General features: G+C 38.0%; 4 protein-coding genes and 1 pseudogene across 12 annotated transcripts; 3 read left to right on the forward strand and 2 right to left on the reverse strand.

Moving 5' to 3' along the window:
* Positions 1–1,975: 1,975 nt before the first annotated feature.
* On the reverse strand, positions 1,976–6,363 carry AT2G04670 (annotated as a pseudogene; the record flags this gene model as incomplete). Its single annotated transcript has 1 exon — positions 1,976–6,363.
* Positions 6,364–7,715: 1,352 nt separating this feature from the next.
* Positions 7,716–8,926, reverse strand: AT2G04675 (uncharacterized protein). The gene is made up of 2 exons (NM_126497.3): positions 8,804–8,926; positions 7,716–8,131 (listed from the first exon to the last, which is right to left on the reverse strand). The coding sequence occupies exon 2, from the start codon at positions 8,123–8,125 to the stop codon at positions 7,922–7,924; it is 204 nt and encodes a 67-aa protein (NP_565312.1). The 5' UTR covers positions 8,126–8,131; positions 8,804–8,926; the 3' UTR covers positions 7,716–7,921.
* Positions 8,927–10,336: 1,410 nt separating this feature from the next.
* AT2G04680 (Cysteine/Histidine-rich C1 domain family protein) lies at positions 10,337–12,488 on the forward strand. The gene has a single exon (NM_126498.3). It carries the CDS (start codon positions 10,467–10,469, stop codon positions 12,438–12,440), a length of 1,974 nt encoding a protein of 657 aa, NP_178545.1. The 5' UTR covers positions 10,337–10,466; the 3' UTR covers positions 12,441–12,488.
* A 2,246-nt stretch (positions 12,489–14,734) lies between these two features.
* Positions 14,735–16,722, forward strand: AT2G04690 (Pyridoxamine 5'-phosphate oxidase family protein). Of its 6 annotated transcripts, none has more exons than NM_001084409.2 (6): positions 14,735–15,082; positions 15,634–15,669; positions 15,752–15,950; positions 16,032–16,110; positions 16,193–16,345; positions 16,434–16,722. In NM_001084409.2, the coding sequence occupies exons 1-5, from the start codon at positions 14,907–14,909 to the stop codon at positions 16,312–16,314; spliced, it is 612 nt and encodes a 203-aa protein (NP_001077878.1). In that variant the 5' UTR covers positions 14,735–14,906; the 3' UTR covers positions 16,315–16,345; positions 16,434–16,722. The 6 variants fall into 6 exon arrangements, with proteins under 6 accessions (NP_001077878.1, NP_178546.2, NP_001324114.1 ...); NM_126499.4 differs by having other exon boundaries at positions 16,193–16,310; NM_001335241.1 differs by having other exon boundaries at positions 14,773–15,082; positions 15,752–15,789; positions 16,434–16,634.
* A 355-nt stretch (positions 16,723–17,077) lies between these two features.
* AT2G04700 (ferredoxin thioredoxin reductase catalytic beta chain family protein) lies at positions 17,078–19,316 on the forward strand. Of its 3 annotated transcripts, NM_001335245.1 has the most exons (7): positions 17,079–17,339; positions 17,428–17,540; positions 17,709–17,758; positions 17,832–17,903; positions 18,371–18,431; positions 18,580–18,664; positions 19,013–19,231. In NM_001335245.1, the coding sequence occupies exons 1-6, from the start codon at positions 17,240–17,242 to the stop codon at positions 18,622–18,624; spliced, it is 441 nt and encodes a 146-aa protein (NP_001323778.1). In that variant the 5' UTR covers positions 17,079–17,239; the 3' UTR covers positions 18,625–18,664; positions 19,013–19,231. The 3 variants fall into 3 exon arrangements, with proteins under 3 accessions (NP_001323777.1, NP_001323778.1, NP_178547.1); NM_001335244.1 differs by lacking the exon at positions 19,013–19,231 and having other exon boundaries at positions 17,078–17,339; positions 17,849–17,903; positions 18,580–18,900; NM_126500.5 differs by having other exon boundaries at positions 17,086–17,339; positions 18,580–19,316.
* The last annotated feature ends 10 nt before the right edge of the window (positions 19,317–19,326 follow it).

Below are 19,326 nucleotides of genomic sequence, written 5' to 3' on the forward strand. Positions count from 1 at the left end.
CATAATAATTAAACCGCAAGTCAGAAATACATTTTATGAATAAATAAATAATTCGATCAATAAAACCAAGAATAACTGACAATCCTAACCGGGTTCCAATAACCAAAAACACCAAACATAAAACAAACGAGTTCCTAGATCATCCTCTCTTCCTTGCCATGATTCCACAATCACATTTTATCTTTACTTGCATCAACAACACAATAAGATGCGTAAGTATTATCATAAATACTTAGTGAGGCGATCCTCCCATCTACGAGCTATACACACAAGCAAATAAAAAGGTATAATCACGAATACAATACAAACAAACCAGTCATTGAACAATTCACCCAAAACACATTCACCACACCTACATATCATCACACAACCCAATCGCTCAGATAAGCTCATGGTCACGCACTCACCTTAACAAATTGATTCTAATAGCAATTAAACCCAGGAGAGACTCTCCTTGCGTCTGAAACAGTGCAGAAACGTCCTGCAACAAGTGCACAACCAAAAGCAATCTTGAAGCAAACTGGACAGGAAAAACCAGAAACAAACCGTCTCAAAGACGAAACCCTAAAATACAAGCTAACCGTTAACTATTCAATCGCTCCGGTTAAATCCTAGCTGCAGACGTCACAAAGCTTCCCAAAATATCTCGTGCCGATCGGAAAACAGACGAGACCACGATCTCAGTTTCAATCTCCGCTGGTCCTAATTCGCGTCTGAGAAAACGTGTCTCACGAAACTGCGAATAACTCAACCAATTTTAATCCAAATCCAATTCTGTAAACTGGAGAATAACGATAAAGGACTTGGGAATAACTCTACCAAATTTCGTTACCTTTTACCACGATTTGATATGACGAAACTGATTTCTCCCAAACCCTAACGATTCTGCTCATTCTCCTTTTCTCTCTTTTTCTCCTTTATAAAACGAAAAGTGGCTAACTAAAGCCCTAATTTCGAGTTTCATTCTTTTATAGGCACACTCTAGGGTTTCCAATTAACCCAACCAATTAAACCGGATGATTTAAAAACAAACCCTAACCGATTTTCTGGTTCACGGGCGTTACAATTCTCCCCCACTAACATAGATTCATCCTCGAATCTAGCTTCACCCTTCCACTCTGAGGAACTCCGTGCAACCATCACTACAGTCCGCACTCCCTCCAACCAGACCCCCTCTAGGTCTCTCTATCTAGTCGATATACTCACGATTTACTAGTCATTGTTGCTCACAACTCACTCTCCACTCTCAGACCGCAATCTTCGAGCATAAACCGTCACTCTCAGGCCTCGGCCTACGGTATCTCGGGTATCACACATATTATCTTCCCCACTCAAAGTCAAACCCTGAGTTGTGTCGGCTCACTCTCAGCCACAAAGTCATCGAGTTACGACACTTAGAGAAAATAATACCACAAAACTCACTCTCGGGTCGTCACCCTAAAGCGTGCTCTCGGATCGTCACCCGAAGCCACCGTACCCCTCGTACTCTAAAGACACCATGTCCCTCGAGTTACCGGTACCTCAGGAGCATACCCCGCTCCTCACGAGTCGTTGGGACCCTCATGTCCCTCGAGCAACAATACTAAACGCTTCCGAGCATATCTCCAGACTCTCTCATGGATTCGCGTAAGACACCTCTATGCCTTACCATCCATCATATCCCCTCGAGAACATCCTTATGACCAACTCCCGACCATCTCGTAAACACACCTTTCTCTTAGGTTGTTTACTCAAACTTTCCAAAAATAGACAAGTCCTTTCTAGGAAACTTTCCATTTTTGGAAACCGCACAACACATTCTTAAATAAGACAACTCAAGTCAAATCCAAGAAAAAAAATACTCATCTTATTAATCATCAACTGTCATGATCGTTACAACTCGAAACGAAAATACAAATGAAAGAGAAATAAGAACAACAACTCAAAAGCTCAAAAACTCAACAACACTGAAACTGGAAACCAAGGAAAGGCAAACTCATGCAGCAACCTGCTTCTCGAACCACTTCTTAAACCTTGCCTTCATCCTCGCCTCTGGCTCCCAAGTCTCCTCTGTCACACCATCGCAGTCCCACAGGACTTTGATCAAAGGAATCTTCTTCCGCCGAAGTTCCTTGATCCTCCTCTCGAGAACCCTCACTGGTCTGGCCTCCAAAGTCATGTTGGGCTGAAGATCCTCTGGAATTTTAACCAACACCTCATCATCCTTGTGAAGACACTTCCTCAGCATCAACACATGAAAGACCTTGTGAAACGCACGCATAACATCAGGCAACTCTAACCTGTATGCCACTGGTCCCACCCTCTCAACAATCCTGAACGGACCCATGTACCTCGGACTCAACTTAGTCTCTAAGATAGACCTGTTCGGACCTCGCAACATGGCCATCTTAAGATACACTCTGTCCCCAACCTCAAACTCAAGCTCTCTCCTCCTCTTGTCAGCATAACTCCGCTGTCGAGCCTGAGCTTCCTTCATGTTCAGCTTAAGAACCCGGATCCTCTCCGTGGTCTCCTGAACATAATCTGCACCATATATGCTCCTCTCCTCCACTTGGGTCCAGCGTAACGGTGTCCAGCATGGCCTCCCGTACAACGCTTCAAAAGGAGCCATCCCAATACTCGCCTGATAGCTATTGTTATAAGCAAACTCTACCAGACTCAAGTGATCCGCCCAATGACCTCCCCAATCCAAGACACACATCCGCAACATATCCTCAAGCGTCTGAATAGTCCTCTCAGATTGCCCATCTGTCTGTGGATGATAAGCCGTGCTCATCTGCACCTTAGTACCCATCTTTGCTTGAAAGGCTCTCCAAAATGCAAAAGTAAACTTGGAATCCCTGTCTGACACAATACTCACAGGTACTCCATGCAACTTCACGATCTCGCTCACATATTTCTTAGCCAACACCGCCGCTCCATCGGTTTTTCTGATGGCCAGAAAATGTGCTGACTTAGTCAGACGGTCCATGATCACCCAAATAGCATCTTTGGTTCACGACACAGGCAACCCAACCACAAAATCCATCGTGATAAAATCCCACTTCCACTCAGGAATGGGTAAACTCTGCAACATGCCACCTGGCACCTGATGCTCAGCCTTAACTAACTGGCAAACATCGCACTCTGCAACCCAATTCGCTACATCCCTCTTCATCCCGACCCACTGATAGTACCGCTTGAGGTCTCGGTACATCTTAGTCGCTCCTGGATGAATGGAAAACATGCTCGCATGTGCCTCACTCAAGATCTCCCGTCGCAACTCTTCATCCTTAGGCACACAAACTCGCCCATACACAAAGATAGTCCCATTAGCTGCAAACTGATACTCAGAGCCCTCTGCCTTAGAAGCCGCAATCAACCCCTCATCCTTCTCCTGAGCCAACCGAGCTCTAGTTAGAAGATCTGCTCGATCCACAGCTTCCAATCCCAATGGCTCTCGTGCCACAACACACAACCGCAAAGCACCAATCTCACTCACCAAGGCCTCAACACTCTGCCCTGGAGCCGCGCCCACGCGCTTACGGCTCAACGCGTCTGCAACCACATTAGCCTTTCCAGGATGGTAAGCTATCTCCAGATCATAATCAGCCACCAGCTCCATCCATCGCATCTGCCTCAGGTTCAGCTCTGGCTGATTGAAGATATACTTCAAACTCTTATGATCTGTGAACACCTGCACTTTCCCGCCATAAAGATAAGACCTCCAAATCTTCAAGGCAAAGATTACCACAGCCATCTCCAAATCGTGAGTAGGATAGTTGCCCTCATGCTTCCTCAACTGTCGTGATGCATAAGCAATAACCTTCCCACGCTGCATTAGAACACAACCCAAACCAACTCTCGAGGCATCAGTATACACCATGTAAGGTTGTCCATGCTCTGGCAATGCTAACACTGGTGTACTCGTCAACATCTCCTTCAGGCTCACGAAACCCTCCTCGCACTCCGGTGACCACACAAAAGGAACATCCTTCCCTGTCAGCTTAGTCATCGGTTGTGCCATACTCGCAAACCCCTTGACGAACCTCCTGTAATACCCTGTCAACCTAAGAAAACTCCTGATCTCAGTGGCATTCGTCGGTCTAGGCCAATCTCTGATAGCCTCAATCTTCTCTGGATCCACTGAAACTCCCTCTGCAGAAACAATGTGACCCAGAAAACCTATCTCTCTCTGCCAGAAACTGCACTTACTCAACTTAGCGAACAACTTCTGCTCCCGCAGCTTCTCCATCACTCTCCTCAGATGTACCTCATGCTCCTCTGGACTCTTAGAATACACCAGAATGTCATCAATAAAGATGATCACAAACTCATCCAAAAACTCCTGGAACACGCTGTTCATCAACCTCATGAACGCTGCAGGTGCATTAGTCAACGCGAAAGGCATCACCACGAACTCAAAATGTCCATATCTCGTCCTGAAAGCAGTCTTGCGAACATCTGCCTCCGCTATCGGGATCTGGTGATAACCCGACGTCAAATCGATTTTGGAGAAACAAGTAGCACCCCTCAACTGGTCCAACAACTCATCGATCCTTGGCAAAGGGTACTTGTTCTTCACAGTGACCCAGTTCAACCCCCGGTAGTCAATACATAAGCGGAAACTCCCGTCCTTCTTCTTCACAAATAACACCGGCGCTCCCCAAGGTGAAGTACTAGGACGAATGAATCCCTTACCCAACAAATCCTCTAGCTGCTTCTTTAGCTCTGTCATCTCTGCTGGAGCCATCCTGTAGGGTGCCTTAGACAACGGCGCTGTCCCTGGTTCCAACTCAATCGTGAAAGGATCAGACCGTGATGGTGGTAATCCTTGCAACGATTGAAACACATCCTCGAACTCCTGAATAACCCGAATGTCGCTCACTGCTACCTGCCCCAGAGACTCCGGCATAGATATCGTCACCAGGTAAGCCTCGCAGCCCTTCTCGATCATTTTCTTTGCCTGCACTGCTGAGATGACGAGACTCCCTGAGGTAGGTCTCACTCCCTGATAAACCAACCTTCCCTCTGGCCGCTCAAAAGAAACTCTCCCACGGTGGCAGTCGAGATGTACTCTATAATGATCCAACCAATCCATTCCCAGAATAACATCATACAACTCTACAGGGCTGATAATCAAATCTGCTGGCATTGACTCCCCTGCAATCTGAATATCTACACCCTTCGCTCTCCCCAGAACCGCTAGAAATTGCCCTCCAGCAACCTTGACGTGGAGATGTCCCCTCTCCCTGCAGTGGTAGCACTCCCTCGTCTCAGCTCGCTACGTGCAATCCGCCACCGTGTGGTCAAGGCTCCCACAAGAAAAATATCCTGCACGACCACCCTGTCCAGCTCTGGAAGGATGATCCCACTTCCTCTTCTGCCCCTGTGCAGGCTTGCCGCCCTTGCTAGGTGTCACCTGCTGCTGAGTATTCTTCGTTTGTACCGCTGGACTCACTCCCACCACCTGCCTCTGAAGGTCCTCCTCTACCTCAGCAGCCGTCTCCACCAGTGCCGCCTTCGTGGCGTACTGCGACACTCTACACTGCACTCTCAAATCCGGTCGAAGTCCCCTCAAGAACCTCCTCATCTGGGCCTGGTCATCCTCCATGCCCCGACCCGCATACGCCAAGAGTCGATTAAACTCCCGGTCATACTCCCGAACCGACCATTCACCCTGTGTCAGCTCAAGAAAACGCGCCTCCATACGGTCGAGCGCCTCCTGCGGAAAGTACTTGGCATTAAACTCAGCCACGAAATCTGCCCAAGACATATCTGCCTGCCTCCTCCTAGCAGTCACACTCCGCCACCACAAATGTGCATCACCCTCTAGAAAATGCACTGCTAGATCTACCCGATACTCCGCCGGACATCTGCTCGAACCGAAGTTCCGCTGAACCCGCGACCTCCAACTGTCGGCCTCCTCAGGACTAGTACCACTAGAAAAATACCAAGTGCCAATCCTCTGCAACTGCTCCATCATCCTCAAATAAGATGGAACCTCCTCAGCAACTGCAGCCCGCTGCTGCACCTCCGCCATTCGTGGCGCAACTGGAGCCTCCACTGGTACCACACCTGGTAACCGCTCCAACAACTGCCTCAACAGGCCCGCCAAACCAACCTCTGGAACCTGGGCTCCTGGGCCCTCAGCACCAACGGCATGCACACCGGTACCGACACCAGCTCCACCAGCCCCACTCCGGCTGCACCAGCTATATCGGCACCAAGACCGTTCCTAACCCCGGGCTCCACAAACTCAGGCTGCGAACCCACACTCTGCTCAACTGTGGCACTGTGGCCATCACTCTCGCCGATACCCTCGAGGACTCGTCCCCTACCGCGACCACGACCACGACCACGAACTCCAGCTCCTCTAACCATCTGCGCTACTCAAGAACAAATGGCTAAGAAACTAAAACAATCGAATATATCACAAACAACTTACCGTGGAATCTCAATTAAGGCTCGGAGAAGATGATGCTAGGACTCCAACAACACACAATTGACTAAACACTCCATAATCAATCCTCAATATGCTAACACCCTAGCTCATCCCACATCAATCAACAGGAAAATAATTCATCAATTAATTTTTCTACACATCATAGAACCGTAATCGCTCTGATACCAAATTGAAACAACCCGACCCATTTAAAAAAATAATAATAATAATTAAATATTCCCATAAATATCTAATTAAACCAACCAATAACATAATAATTAAACTGCAAGTCAGAAATACTATTTTATGAATAAATAAATAATTCGATCAACAAAACCAAGAATAACTGACAATCCTAACCGGGTTCCAATAACCAAAAACACCAAACATAAAACAAACGAGTTCCTAGATCATCCTCTCTTCCTTGCCATGATTTCACAATCACACTTTATCTTTACCTGCATCAACAACACAATGAGATGCGTAAGTATTGTCATAAATACTTAGTGAGGCGATCCTCCCATCTACGAGCTATACACACAAGCAAATAAAAAGGTATAATCACGAATACAATACAAATAAACCAGTCATTGAACAATTCACCCAAAACACATTCACCACACCTACATATCATCACACAACCCAATCGCTCAGATAAGCTCATGGTCACGCACTCACCTTAACAAATTGATTCTAATAGCAATTAAACCCAGGAGAGACTCTCCTTGCGTCTGAAACAGTCCAGAAACGTCCTGCAACAAGTGCACAACCAAAAGCAACCTTGAAGCAAACTGGACAGGAAAAACCAGAAACAAACCGTCTCAAAGACGAAACCCTAAAATACAAGCTAACCGTTAACTATTCAATCGCTCCGGTTAAATCCTAGCTGCAGACGTCACAAAGCTGCCCACAAAATCTCGTGCCGATCGGAAAACAGACGAGACCACGATCTCAGTTTCAATCTCCGCTGGTCCTAATTCGCGTCTGAGAAAACGTGTCTCACGAAACTGCGAATAACTCAACCAATTTTAATCCAAATCTAATTCTGTAAACTGGAGAATAACGATAAAGGATTTGGAAATAACTATACCTAATTTCGTTACCTTTTACCACGATTTGATATGACGAAACTGATTTCTCCCAAACCCTAACGATTCTGCTCATTCTCATTTTCTCTCTTTTTCTCCTTTATAAAACGAAAAGTGGCTAACTAAAGCCCTAATTTCGAGTTTCATTCTTTTATAGGCACACTCTAGGGTTTCCAATTAACCCAACCAATTAAACCGGATGATTTAAAAACAAATCCTAACCGATTTTCCGGTTCACGGGCGTTACACTAATAACGAAAAAATTAAATATTCTTATACATAAGATTTGAAGATAGCATATGATGGATATATCATATGATATGTATACCACAAAGTCCTAATGACATATTATTGATGGTTGGTAATAATAAACAATATTGTTGCACATAGGATTTGAAGTTTGCAATTGTCACTTACAATCCGAAGAAAAACATAAGCAACCTAGTTGCAATCCTCTTTCGTCCTGAAAAAGTTCACATCTTCCATCAAAATCCTTTCTACGTTGGCAAACTTTTTTGCATACTGCGGACTTGACGTGTTTATAATTGTCACAAGATCCACGCGTGTAAGGGGCTCGGTACTTGAAGCACTCTCCTCTTATGCTTTTGTCCATATATTCCTAATCCATTAGTGATCGATATGTAAGATACATTTAAATAATTCTAATTATACAAAAAAAAATCAATTAGATCTATCATTCTCTTATACATAAGTTATTAATCATTTGGTTTTGATCAATTAGATCTACATTCTCTTGCCTCAAAAATTTGGTTAATCCACAATTTAAAAGTGATGATGCTTAAAAACATTAATAATCTCTAGCTATGATGATTACTTGCATGACTACTAACTTGATGTACAGTAACTTTAGGATTACTACTTAAATCTCATACAAAATGATTAGTAGTGTAAAGTTTATTTCACGTAACATATATGCCATTTCTCAGCTATCTCAAGAGCAATAAAATTTATGTCGGGATTGATACACAATGGTAAAAAAAAAACATGAAGCACTTTAATCCTTTAAACTATGATGAATTACACTACGTTTTCAATTTTTAAAACAAAAATATAAATCCTTGAGAAATAGAACATTTTTGTTTGATAAAATAACGTTATGATAAATGCAAACAGAAACTCCAAACGAAAAGGGAAACTTTTCTGGTTCCTTTTTTTCACATTAGCTATTGAATTTTTATTAAAGTTGCCTAAACATTAGTCATAAATCCAAAAAGTAAGAATATATAAGACTTCAAAGAGATTAATATATCACAATGTATATATATATTACCTGTTAAAATCAACAAGAAAATCATCATATGAATGATGAAACCAGTGACATTTACACTTTTACCCATTTTTGCTTTACTTTATGTTTCTTCTTTTGTTTTGTTTCCTTTGTTTTTGGTAGAATGCTTATGACACAATCATCTAATTGTTGTATATAAAAAACTTATTTTCCAAAAATAGAAGAAAGTAAAGAAAATGTAGTCCATAAGTATTCCTATAAGAGAGTGAGGACAAAAAAAATAGAGATTTTCTAGGCCACATATTCCTCCTTGTTGTTTCTTATATATATATGTTTAATTTCAATTTTTATTTCTCTAAATTTAAACAAATACCATATACAAATATTAATAATGAAAAATTCATTTGACAATATTTAATTACTAATAGTGGATAATTATTCTTTGTGCCTTCTAGGATTTATAAACTATATATACTTACTTATATTCTATGAAATTATGTAACCAAGTACAAAGTGGAAGAGCGATCGAAATTTTTTAATACGGGTCAGAAGGAAGATATTAAAAAAGCAGTTTCCAAAAAAGCTACAATTGTATTTTATGATCACTCATGATTAGAAACTTTTTTTTATCACTGTTTCATGTGTTAGTTATTATATTTTTAAATATACTAGGTGATCACCCACGCTATACCATAGTTTTTTTTTGTTTTTTTTTTTTGTTTTTTTTGATAAATGTAATTTTAGTTATCTAATCATTCGTTATGAGCAATTACTGTTAAAGTAATTTTCCTAACAACATTCATCATAAACCAATTTTGTAGATGATAATGTTGGGATTATGGAAACCTAAAAAAGTTGATGACTCAGTTTCTTACGTACTATTCACCTCCATTGATATATTATATAGATTAATAGCTCATTCGATACCCCGTAGATTCTTTCTAGAGAAAAATCCCTAACAAAACTAATGTGTTTCACTTCATGACTTCTTTGATAATTATACTATATACGAAATGAGGCCAATTCCCTCTGTAATGAGATTATTATTACTCTTTGTTTCATAATGATTGATTTTTTTTGAAAAACATACATATAAAAAAACATTAATGACATTTTTTACCTTGTGTTTATTAATAATCTTGTGATAATAAATTTTTAAAAAAAGAAGCAATAAAGACATAATAATAATATATATTTAACTAATTTTGCATAAGAAATATAAAAAATCATTGAAACAATTTTTTTGGTTCTAGAAAATCAATCATTAAAGAAAAAAGGAAGTATTATATAAGTTTTAATTCGTCGACAATAATTTTATGAAACCAATTCGCAACCACTCAATAAATATGTTTCTGGAATCGTTCGTCGTGCTTGTACCTAACCCTAATTAAAATGAATAAAACCTTGAAAGTATCATCGCCTTTCGTTGACTTTAGCTGTCTCGAGACTCTCACATGGTTGCTGTTAGAGCACATCCAACCATTTTAGTTTTACGTGGTGTGGTATTAATTACATATACAATATCTTAATTAATTAATGATGTCATTTGTCTTTAAGAGGATTTCATGTTGTGTCGTGGTCTTCACGTTGTGTTGGCCGGCCAGGTGGTATTAATTTTGTTTATGTATGTATAGCTTTGAGAAATGAGAGAGGAAAAACGAAAAAGAGAAAAAAAAACTAGAGCAAAAGAGAGATTTTAATCATCATGGAAATAGTGGAGGTATCACCAATTCACAAACATCCTTTGTTACCTATTACTCGTTTTTCTCGTGAACATTGTAAATGTAATGTGTGTGGGTCTGTTGGTTACATTTACGGAGGCTACTGTTGCAATGAGGTGGGATGTGAATCCATGTTTCATAAAGAGTGTGTTGAGTCTTTGTCAGAAATCAAGCACACTTCTCATCCTGATCATCCTCTCAAGCTGCTCATAAGTGACAAAGCATCATTCTGTAGTCGGTGTGAAGGTCGGTTTGAAAACGGTTATATATGTTCTATTTGCGACTTCAAGTTGGATTTTCGTTGTGCTAAAGGACCTGCCCCACTCCTTATTCTTGAAAAATCCAATCTGCACGAGCATCTACTTGAATTCTTCGTGGGATGGCACTCTTGGAAGGGACATAGAGAGTGCAAAGCGTGCGGCGGTGCGGGTTTCCGCGGTTATCGATGGTATGGATGTTATCAATGTGATACACTCTTCCATGGAGAATGTGCTGAGTTTTTTCCAGAAGCAAAACACACTTCTCACCCGCAACACACACTCAAACACATCACATCTGAAGAAGCACCCGATTACGCCGACAACAAGTGTCTTCTTTGCGAGGAGGAGTTTGATCAACAACATCCCAAAATTCACCATTGTGATGTTTGTAATTTCACCATATGTAGAGCATGTATGAAAAACGCACCACCGGTTCGTATTGAAAGCCTTACAACCCATGAACATCAACTACATCTCGTTCCAAGACGCATTGATTTCACTTGCAATGCTTGCGGGACGCTAGGTGACCGAAGTCCTTACTTTTGTCTTCAATGCAATTTCATGATTCATCGCCAGTGTATCGATTTACCACGGGTCATAAACATCAACCGCCACGATCACCGCATCTCTTACACCCGTCGCCTTGGACATGGAGAGTGGAAATGCAAAGTCTGCCGCAAAAAAGTGGATGGGTTCTACGGGGCTTATACTTGCCTCAAATGTCCTAGTTTTGTTGTTCATTCACTATGTGCAACAAGAAACGATGTGTGGGACATGATAGAGCTAGAAGGGATGCAAGAAGAAGAGGAAATTGCGCCATACGAGATGATTGATGCTAACACGATAAAACATTTCAGCCATGATCATAACCTACAAATCAACAATGATGGCCATGGCAGGATTCAACCTGAAAATATAGTTTGTGAAGCGTGTGTGTTCCAGATCTTGTCAGAACCGTTCTACAGTTGCAACCAATGTAGTTTTATACTCCACGAAAAATGTGCAAATCATCCACGGAAGAAACGCCACGTGTGCAACAACACGTCATTCATACTATTCACAGATTCTTGCAACAAAGCTAACGCTTCGTGTGGTCTTTGTAAACAACATTTCACTGGTTTCAGATACGAATCAGGCCCTTATGTTACTATAGATGTACGATGCGCTGCAATTTTGGATACAATTGAGCACGGAAGCCATCAACATCCTTTATATTACTACACTACATTTGACTGGAAGCCTTGTAGCCGATGCAGAGAGGAGGGCGCCGTTTTATTTCGTTGTGATGAGTGTGACTACATTTTGGATGGAAACTGTGCTCTTTTTCCAAAAAAGGTAATGAGAAATAGATACGATGATCATCTTCTCTTCTTGTCTTTCGGTGACAAGAATGTGAGTGGTGACTATTGGTGTGAAGCATGTGAAACGAAAGTGAACCCAAAGGAATGGTTCTATACATGCAACGATTGTGGAACCATATTACATATATCTTGTGTTGTGGGAGATTTCTCATATATCATGCCAGGTTCTCATATAACAACATGGAGAGCTAACGTGGTATCCAACACCTCTATTTGTAGACCAGTTTGCTATATGTGTAACTCTCGATGCAAACTTCCTTCTGTTCTTAAGCTTTCTGACACCAAAGTTGATGTATACCTTTGTTCTTTCAAATGTGCCTATTTTATTAGGAAATAAAATTATGTATCATTTTTCTAGTTAATGTTAAATCTATATACACATTTTTAGCAGCACTTTTTGTCTTTAATGTTTGAATTTCTCTCACTAATATTTTAGTTAAGATGAGTCAAAATTTACCCGGTTTAATTATGTTCGGATATTACATAACTTTAATGGATCGGATTATTTACCTGGTTTTATTGTGTTCCAATCCTGAGAACATTAATTTTTGAAAAAAGTTACCATTTCTATCAAAAAAATAATTGGAAACGAAATTAATTATTTAATTATCAAATTTAATATATATATATATATATAATATCTTTAAACTAATCATATTTTTTATTTACCTTAACTAATTTTTTAAAATCTCTCTATCTAGAATAAACATAAATATATGATTTAAACGATAAAAAAATAATATATATGTACAATATTTCATATTACTTAAAAAAATGGGTAATAGTTTAGAGTTATATTATAGGGAAATTTGGGTGTATAACCATAAAAAATTTAATAATTTAACAAGTAACCATTCAAAAAGTTGGATATGATATTCAGCATATATTGTGTAGTATATACACATTTGCCCTTGTTTATACACGTGCTTCTCTCCTCTCTCCAACATGATGCATATATCATCATCTCTTTCTTCTCCAACAGTTTTTTTTTAAAGCAAAATTCTTTTGTAACTCTTTTCACAACAGTCATTTTCTCTCTTTGTCATCGCCAAAACAAATTCATCTACGACAATGGAGATATAGCAAAGGAGGATCTCACATCAGCCTCACACAAAAAGTTTTCAATTTCGATGACGATGAGTAAATATTTACAAAAGTGAATTTTAAAAACATGGATTAGCTAATTAGTTTTTAAAATTGCTTATAATAAATAGGACTATAAATCTCACAGGAAATTCTAGTGAGATTAAGTCAAACAAATCATTTTTTATTTTAGGAAAAGTTTGCAAGATATTATTCTATTTTGTAAATTAAAAATAATTTTTTATTCATTTATTTATTTTAACCAATCTGTTACCTAATAAAAACATATTTAATTATAAAATTTAATATACAATTAAAATGAAAGGATATATCTATTTGGGTTTACAAAAAGAATATTAGGGTTTTGGATTTTATGATTAAACAATGTTAAATATTGGTTTGAGTTTATAAACAAGTTTAAATTTTACAACTAAACGAAGTCAAATGTCGGTTTGGGTTTAGAAAGTACAATTAGGGTTTAGATTTTATAATTAAACGAGTAAAAATGTTGGTTTGGGTTTATAAACGAGAATTAGGGTTTAGATTTTGTAATTAAACAAGATTATATATCGGTTTGGATTTATACAAGAATGGTTAAAGTTTTGATTTTATAATTAAATAATTTTAATTATTTATTAGTTGAAATATTTTGATTGGCTAGAATAAAGAATGGTGAATATGAGAACCCAAATATTGTTCTTTGTGAATATACTGTTTACGTTTATGTTATACTAGGTGCGTTTAAACTGAATTGTTTGTTTTGATTGATATTCATTGTCATGATAGAGTGTTTTCATTGGCCAAACCACAGTGTTTGAAATTGAAATACTATTTGATATTGCATCTCTACTTTCTTGTCTATACTATTTCAGTTTTTAGAACACCAATTTTTTTTACTTACAACCATTTTTCTATTTTGTAAATATTGGTTCATTTTAAAAAATTCAAACCACTACATAATCAGAAAAAAATCTAATGTTTTTTTTAATATAGCTAGAAGTCTAAATCAGTTTATTTTAGAGAGATTTTTAGAAAGAAAATGTAATGGGGTGTGCAAAATAATATTATCCAAAAACATAAAATTAATCTTTTCTCTTGTATGTTCACCACGTCAGCTCGTCCAAAGCCTTGCAAATGAGGAGTTTGTCGACATTTCATGTCATCTACATGTTACTTACTTAGTTTTAGATTTTATAGTGCTATATCCTTAAATAATTTATGAAAAGTAGTTACTTTTGCAATTCACCCTATATTATAAGATGAAATAAAATTATTTTGAATACGAATGAACAAAAAACTTGAGTTTTTAAACTTCCAAAACTAAAAATGTTCGGTTTATTATGGTTCTTTATTTTAAAAAATATAAATTTTAAAATAAATTTAAAATATTATAAATATTTAATTTTTATTATACGGATGAAATCTTACAATGGACTAATTTAAATCGATTATAATAATAAACGACAAAAAAAAAAAAAATCGATTATAATAATAAACGGTATAATACATGTGAATTCCTAGAATTAAAGAATATTTTGCCCATCTCCTGCAAGTTATAAGTTAATTACAATATGATGAAAGAAGAAGATAAGAGAGATCCAAAGAGATAAGAATAACATTAAAGTTACTCTCTCGGTGTGGGTATGACGACGAATTGACTTAAAATTTTCGTTAGTCATCTTTTGTCAATTTCGTTTCAATCATTTTTGACACAAAAAGTATGGAACTTCAAGTCCTTGTTCTTCGTCCAATCTTCTTCTTCTTCTTCTTCGTCTTCTTGACAATTCTACAACAATCCTCTTCTGCTCGGGTTCTTACAATCACCAAGCCTGATAGACATGACTACGCCGCAAGTGCTCGTTGGCTTGTCTCTCAGAATTCTTGGGGTGTTCTTAGGTATCTAATTCTCGTCTCTTTCTGCTTATCTTGCTTCTCAAGTTTAGATGATAGCTTTTGCTCCACTCTCAATTATTAGGAGCTTTATTAGGGCTATTGAATCCAATCAGTGATAAAAGATTGAATCTTTTGAAATTGAAATTGGTAAAGGTTATATTTTTACAGAAGTTTGTAGCTTTTTTAGCAGATTGAATCCTATTGTTGATAAACTTTGTTGGGTTCTTGAGACTTGCTATGGATTTGCTTCATCAAGCTTTAATACTATTGAAATTGATATTGACTTTCAAGTACTGTTGGGTTCCTGAGATTTGGTAGTTCGTCAAGTTTGATTCTTTTGAAATTGAAAGGTTTTTAGGATTTCAGATTTGACACTAGGAGTAACAAATGGTTCCTCTATACTCTGTAGTTACCACTGGTCACTCTATACACTATAGTTACCTGAGATCTTTATTAGTGAAAGAGATTGTTGCATTGTTGTTATCAGCAAGGTAATGTGAGTGTAACAGTTGTGTATTACTAATTCTTTTTGCGGTGTTGTATTCCTCTTCCAGCACACTATCCGTTGATCATAAAGGCGCTCCCTTCGGGTAATCTTGTTTTCCATGAATCATATCACAATGTGTTTTCTTGCTTTGACATTATTGAGATCTCAATGGTCTCTATTTGCAGGAATGTTGTATCGTTTAGTGATGGTTTACCCGAGAAAGGTAACGGTATACCTTACTTTTACTTAACAACACTTGATCCAACTGCAAGAAACGCACTTAAAGACCAGAGAGCTTCACTTGCAATTAGTGAATCTCCTCTTGGAACTTGTACAAGAGATCCAATGAATCCTACTTGCTCTAAACTAACCCTTACCGGGAAGGTAAAAGAGTTTTTTCTTATTGACACGACAAAGAAACTTACTGTAAAATGCTTTGGTCTTTATCTTATTATAATGTTTCAGTTGCTGATATTGGAAGGAGGATCTGAGGAAGCAGAAGTAGCCAAAAAGGCTTTATTCACAAAGCATCCAGAGATGATGGGTGATTAATTGTTTCACTCATCTCTTAAGATACAGATTCATGATAGATTTGTATTATCATGTGATGGTTTTATCATTTGCAGATTGGCCTAAGGATCATGATTTCCGCTTCTTTAAACTCGAGATCATCGATATATTTCTCATCAATTGGTATGGTGGAGCTAAACCTATCACTGTAGATGAATACCTTCATGCCAAGTCGTAAGTACATTGCGTGAACCCTTTTAAAAACATCGGTAATCTCTGAGAAACCGAACTATGAAAATTTTCGAATCGTATGCCTTTTTCGCATTTGATCTCTTAGTTCTTTTGAACTGTTTTCAGGATCAAACTCGCTTCCTTTTTATAATAACTCACAAGAATCAAGCAAATGGTGAAGCAAGAAAATGTATATTGGATGAACAATAAAAAGTGTGTAACTGTTTCTGTAAATAACTCTTTGTTTTGGACCATAATAGATATTAAAATCTCTTGTAAATTACCTCAAAGCAATTTCAAAGGTATCCAAAATACTTTTCAATTTATGCAATTGAACCAAAACAAATTCTTCCACGTGAACCGAAACGAAAATCGGTTTTGATTTCTCATTTAAACCGAATAAACCAATTTTTTTTATTCATTAGTCTAAAATTTAAATTCTATTATCTAAACATAATTGAACCGGAACTTTCATAAGAGAATTGAATCCAATACACTAAAACAAAATAAAACTAGAAATTTATGTAATTGAACCACGTTGGAGTCAAATTAAAACCAAATCAGAATTCTATTGCAATTGAACCAAACTAATTTCACCAACTCGAACCGAAACCAAAACTCGATTTTTTCATTCATAATTCTACTCAAATTCTTTATCTAAACCGAATTGAACCGAAAGTTTTGAAGCAAAGTTTGAACCGATTCGATGGTCGAATTCCGGTTATTTCCGGTTTGAGGATAAGCTTTATCATTCTCTGAGAGTCTCTCTCTCTGTGAGTGGCGAGCATTGGTTTCTGGAAAATGAACACAAAAAAATATCTGAAAATTTCGATCTAAAAAGCATAAACGAATCCAAATTTCAAGAGGAGAAGAAAAATCTTCAAGTCCACGACGAAACTTTTCATCGATCTTCAAATTCCAGAAAAAACTCGATGAATCTTCAAGCTGTTTCTTGTAGCTTCGGATTCCTTTCGAGTCCACTTGGTGTCACTCCCAGAACTTCGTTTCGTCGCTTCGTAATCCGAGCGAAAAGTAAACAATTTGAATCCCTAGATCTTTGTTTAAAGTGATTGTGATTTCGGTTTTGGATTCATCTTGAATCTTCTTCTTGTTTTTGCAGCGGAACCGTCGGAGAAATCAGTAGAGATTATGAGGAAATTCTCCGAGCAATATGCTCGTCGCTCTGGGACTTACTTCTGTGTTGATAAAGGAGTTACTTCAGTCGTTATTAAGGTACTCTTGATTTCAATCGGAGCTTATTGAAATTTCAGATGAACTTGTGTTGATATGAAGATTGTGATCAACTGCTTAACTATTGAAGTGGCTTGTGTCTTTCTACTTGTAGATTATGAGTTAGTGAATGTAAACATCTTGAGGTTTAATGCTTAACTTTGTGAGCAGGGTTTGGCTGAGCATAAAGATTCATATGGTGCACCGCTTTGCCCTTGCAGGTGATTTGCTTCTTCCGAGCAATCTTGAACTATCTATGTATTCGTAAAGTTTGATCCTTTGTTGTTGATGTAGACACTATGATGATAAAGCTGCTGAGGTTGGACAAGGCTTTTGGAATTGTCCGTGTGTTCCAATGAGAGAGAGGTAAGAACTATCTTCTTCATGTGGTTGCATAATAAGCATTGGGGTTGCTATATAGTTAGAACTAAGAATATAAAGTCCTTTGGGAAAAGCTGGTTATATAGATCGTCTCCAACGTCCTTGTTGTTATTAGTTGGATAGTATTCAGCAGCATACGTATGTTGTAGTTTCCATAGAGGTAGCCGATGCTCCGTATTGGTTGTATCAAGATTGATGCAGAGAATGTATTCACATATTGCTAGGCAAGTGGAAATTGAATTAACCATAGTTAGAAAACTCCTGTAAAACTCTTGGCCTATGTGGCTCTTTTGATCAAATTCTGATACACCGCAAATTTAAGATCCTTTGTGTTTTAATAGGACTTAGTTTAGGTAGTAGAGTTCGATCAATTTTGCATCTGTTGACGGTTTATTCTGATAATACTTGCTTGTTTACATCTTGTACTAAAGTATTTATCACTTGTTCATCAGGAAGGAGTGCCATTGTATGCTTTTCTTAACTCCTGATAATGATTTCGCTGGAAAAGATCAGGTAAATCTCAAATCAAAGCTTGAAGGTTCTGTCTCCATTTTAAGGATACCATTAATGGTTCGAAGCAACTTAGTAGTATTGGGAATTTGGGAACCTATAGTATATAGTATATGGATTTCTAATTCTTTCTCTTGTTTGAATCTTGCAGACGATTACATCGGATGAAATAAAAGAAACTACAGCTAACATGTGAGAGAGCTGGTTCTTCCATGTTCATCACCTCTGTTCTTTAGGTAAAAAAAAAGAGAGATATGTCTCGCCCCAAATGCAGTCTTGTACATTGATACCCCGAGCATCTTCTTCGTTCTTCTGTACAACTCTTTCACTCTTAAGATAATATTCTTTAGTATGATCTTTTGTTTGCAAAACGATTACAAGCTATATAAAAGGATCCAACTTTACACGAAATCTTCAATAAGTAAGCTTAAAAGATCTAAAGGTTTCTCTTTCACATCTCTCAAAGCCAAAGCTTCCATAACAGTATCAATCCACTTAAATCAGTAGTTTTCTCATAACGTATTTCATTTGCTTCTTCTTCTTCTTCGGATCTCAATCTCCAAGTTTTATGTTTTTTCAAGCAGTGATATGGTCTTTACAGTAACCATTCTTTGCAACCATTCTCTCGTGATGTTCAATGTTCTATGTCGCATTCGCATGTGCCAAGTATGAACGGCCTCTATACTTGCAAGTTGTGGATTTTGGGCAAGCCATGCGTGGATGTCAAAGTATTCTTCACATGAAGAGTCGATTATTGTTGTATTCCTCTCTAGTTATGCTGATCAGAAGAAACTTGGTTGTACAATAGTGCTTCGCTATTTATCTTCAATTTGAATGAATAAATTTCCATCATAACTATCGGTTTTGGGCTTTTAAGTTCAATTTAAGCCTTTTAGGG

This window comes from Arabidopsis thaliana, chromosome 2 (genome assembly GCF_000001735.4).
Source record: "Arabidopsis thaliana chromosome 2, partial sequence".
NCBI lineage: Eukaryota > Viridiplantae > Streptophyta > Magnoliopsida > Brassicales > Brassicaceae > Arabidopsis > Arabidopsis thaliana.

Coding starts and splice junctions, on each gene's coding strand:
- AT2G04675 (NM_126497.3), bottom strand. CDS start 8,125: ATGGACAAAAGCATAAGAGGAGAGTGCTTCAAGTACCGAGCCCCTTAC.
- AT2G04680 (NM_126498.3), top strand. CDS start 10,467: ATGGAAATAGTGGAGGTATCACCAATTCACAAACATCCTTTGTTACCT.
- AT2G04690 (NM_001335242.1), top strand. CDS start 14,907: ATGGAACTTCAAGTCCTTGTTCTTCGTCCAATCTTCTTCTTCTTCTTC. Junction 15,083..15,633: donor AATTCTTGGGGTGTTCTTAG/GTATCTAATTCT, acceptor TTCCTCTTCCAG/CACACTATCCGTTGATCATA. Junction 16,111..16,192: donor AAAGCATCCAGAGATGATGG/GTGATTAATTGT, acceptor TATCATTTGCAG/ATTGGCCTAAGGATCATGAT.
- AT2G04700 (NM_001335245.1), top strand. CDS start 17,240: ATGAATCTTCAAGCTGTTTCTTGTAGCTTCGGATTCCTTTCGAGTCCA. Junction 17,340..17,427: donor CTTCGTAATCCGAGCGAAAA/GTAAACAATTTG, acceptor TTGTTTTTGCAG/CGGAACCGTCGGAGAAATCA. Junction 17,904..18,370: donor TGTGTTCCAATGAGAGAGAG/GTAAGAACTATC, acceptor CTTGTTCATCAG/GAAGGAGTGCCATTGTATGC.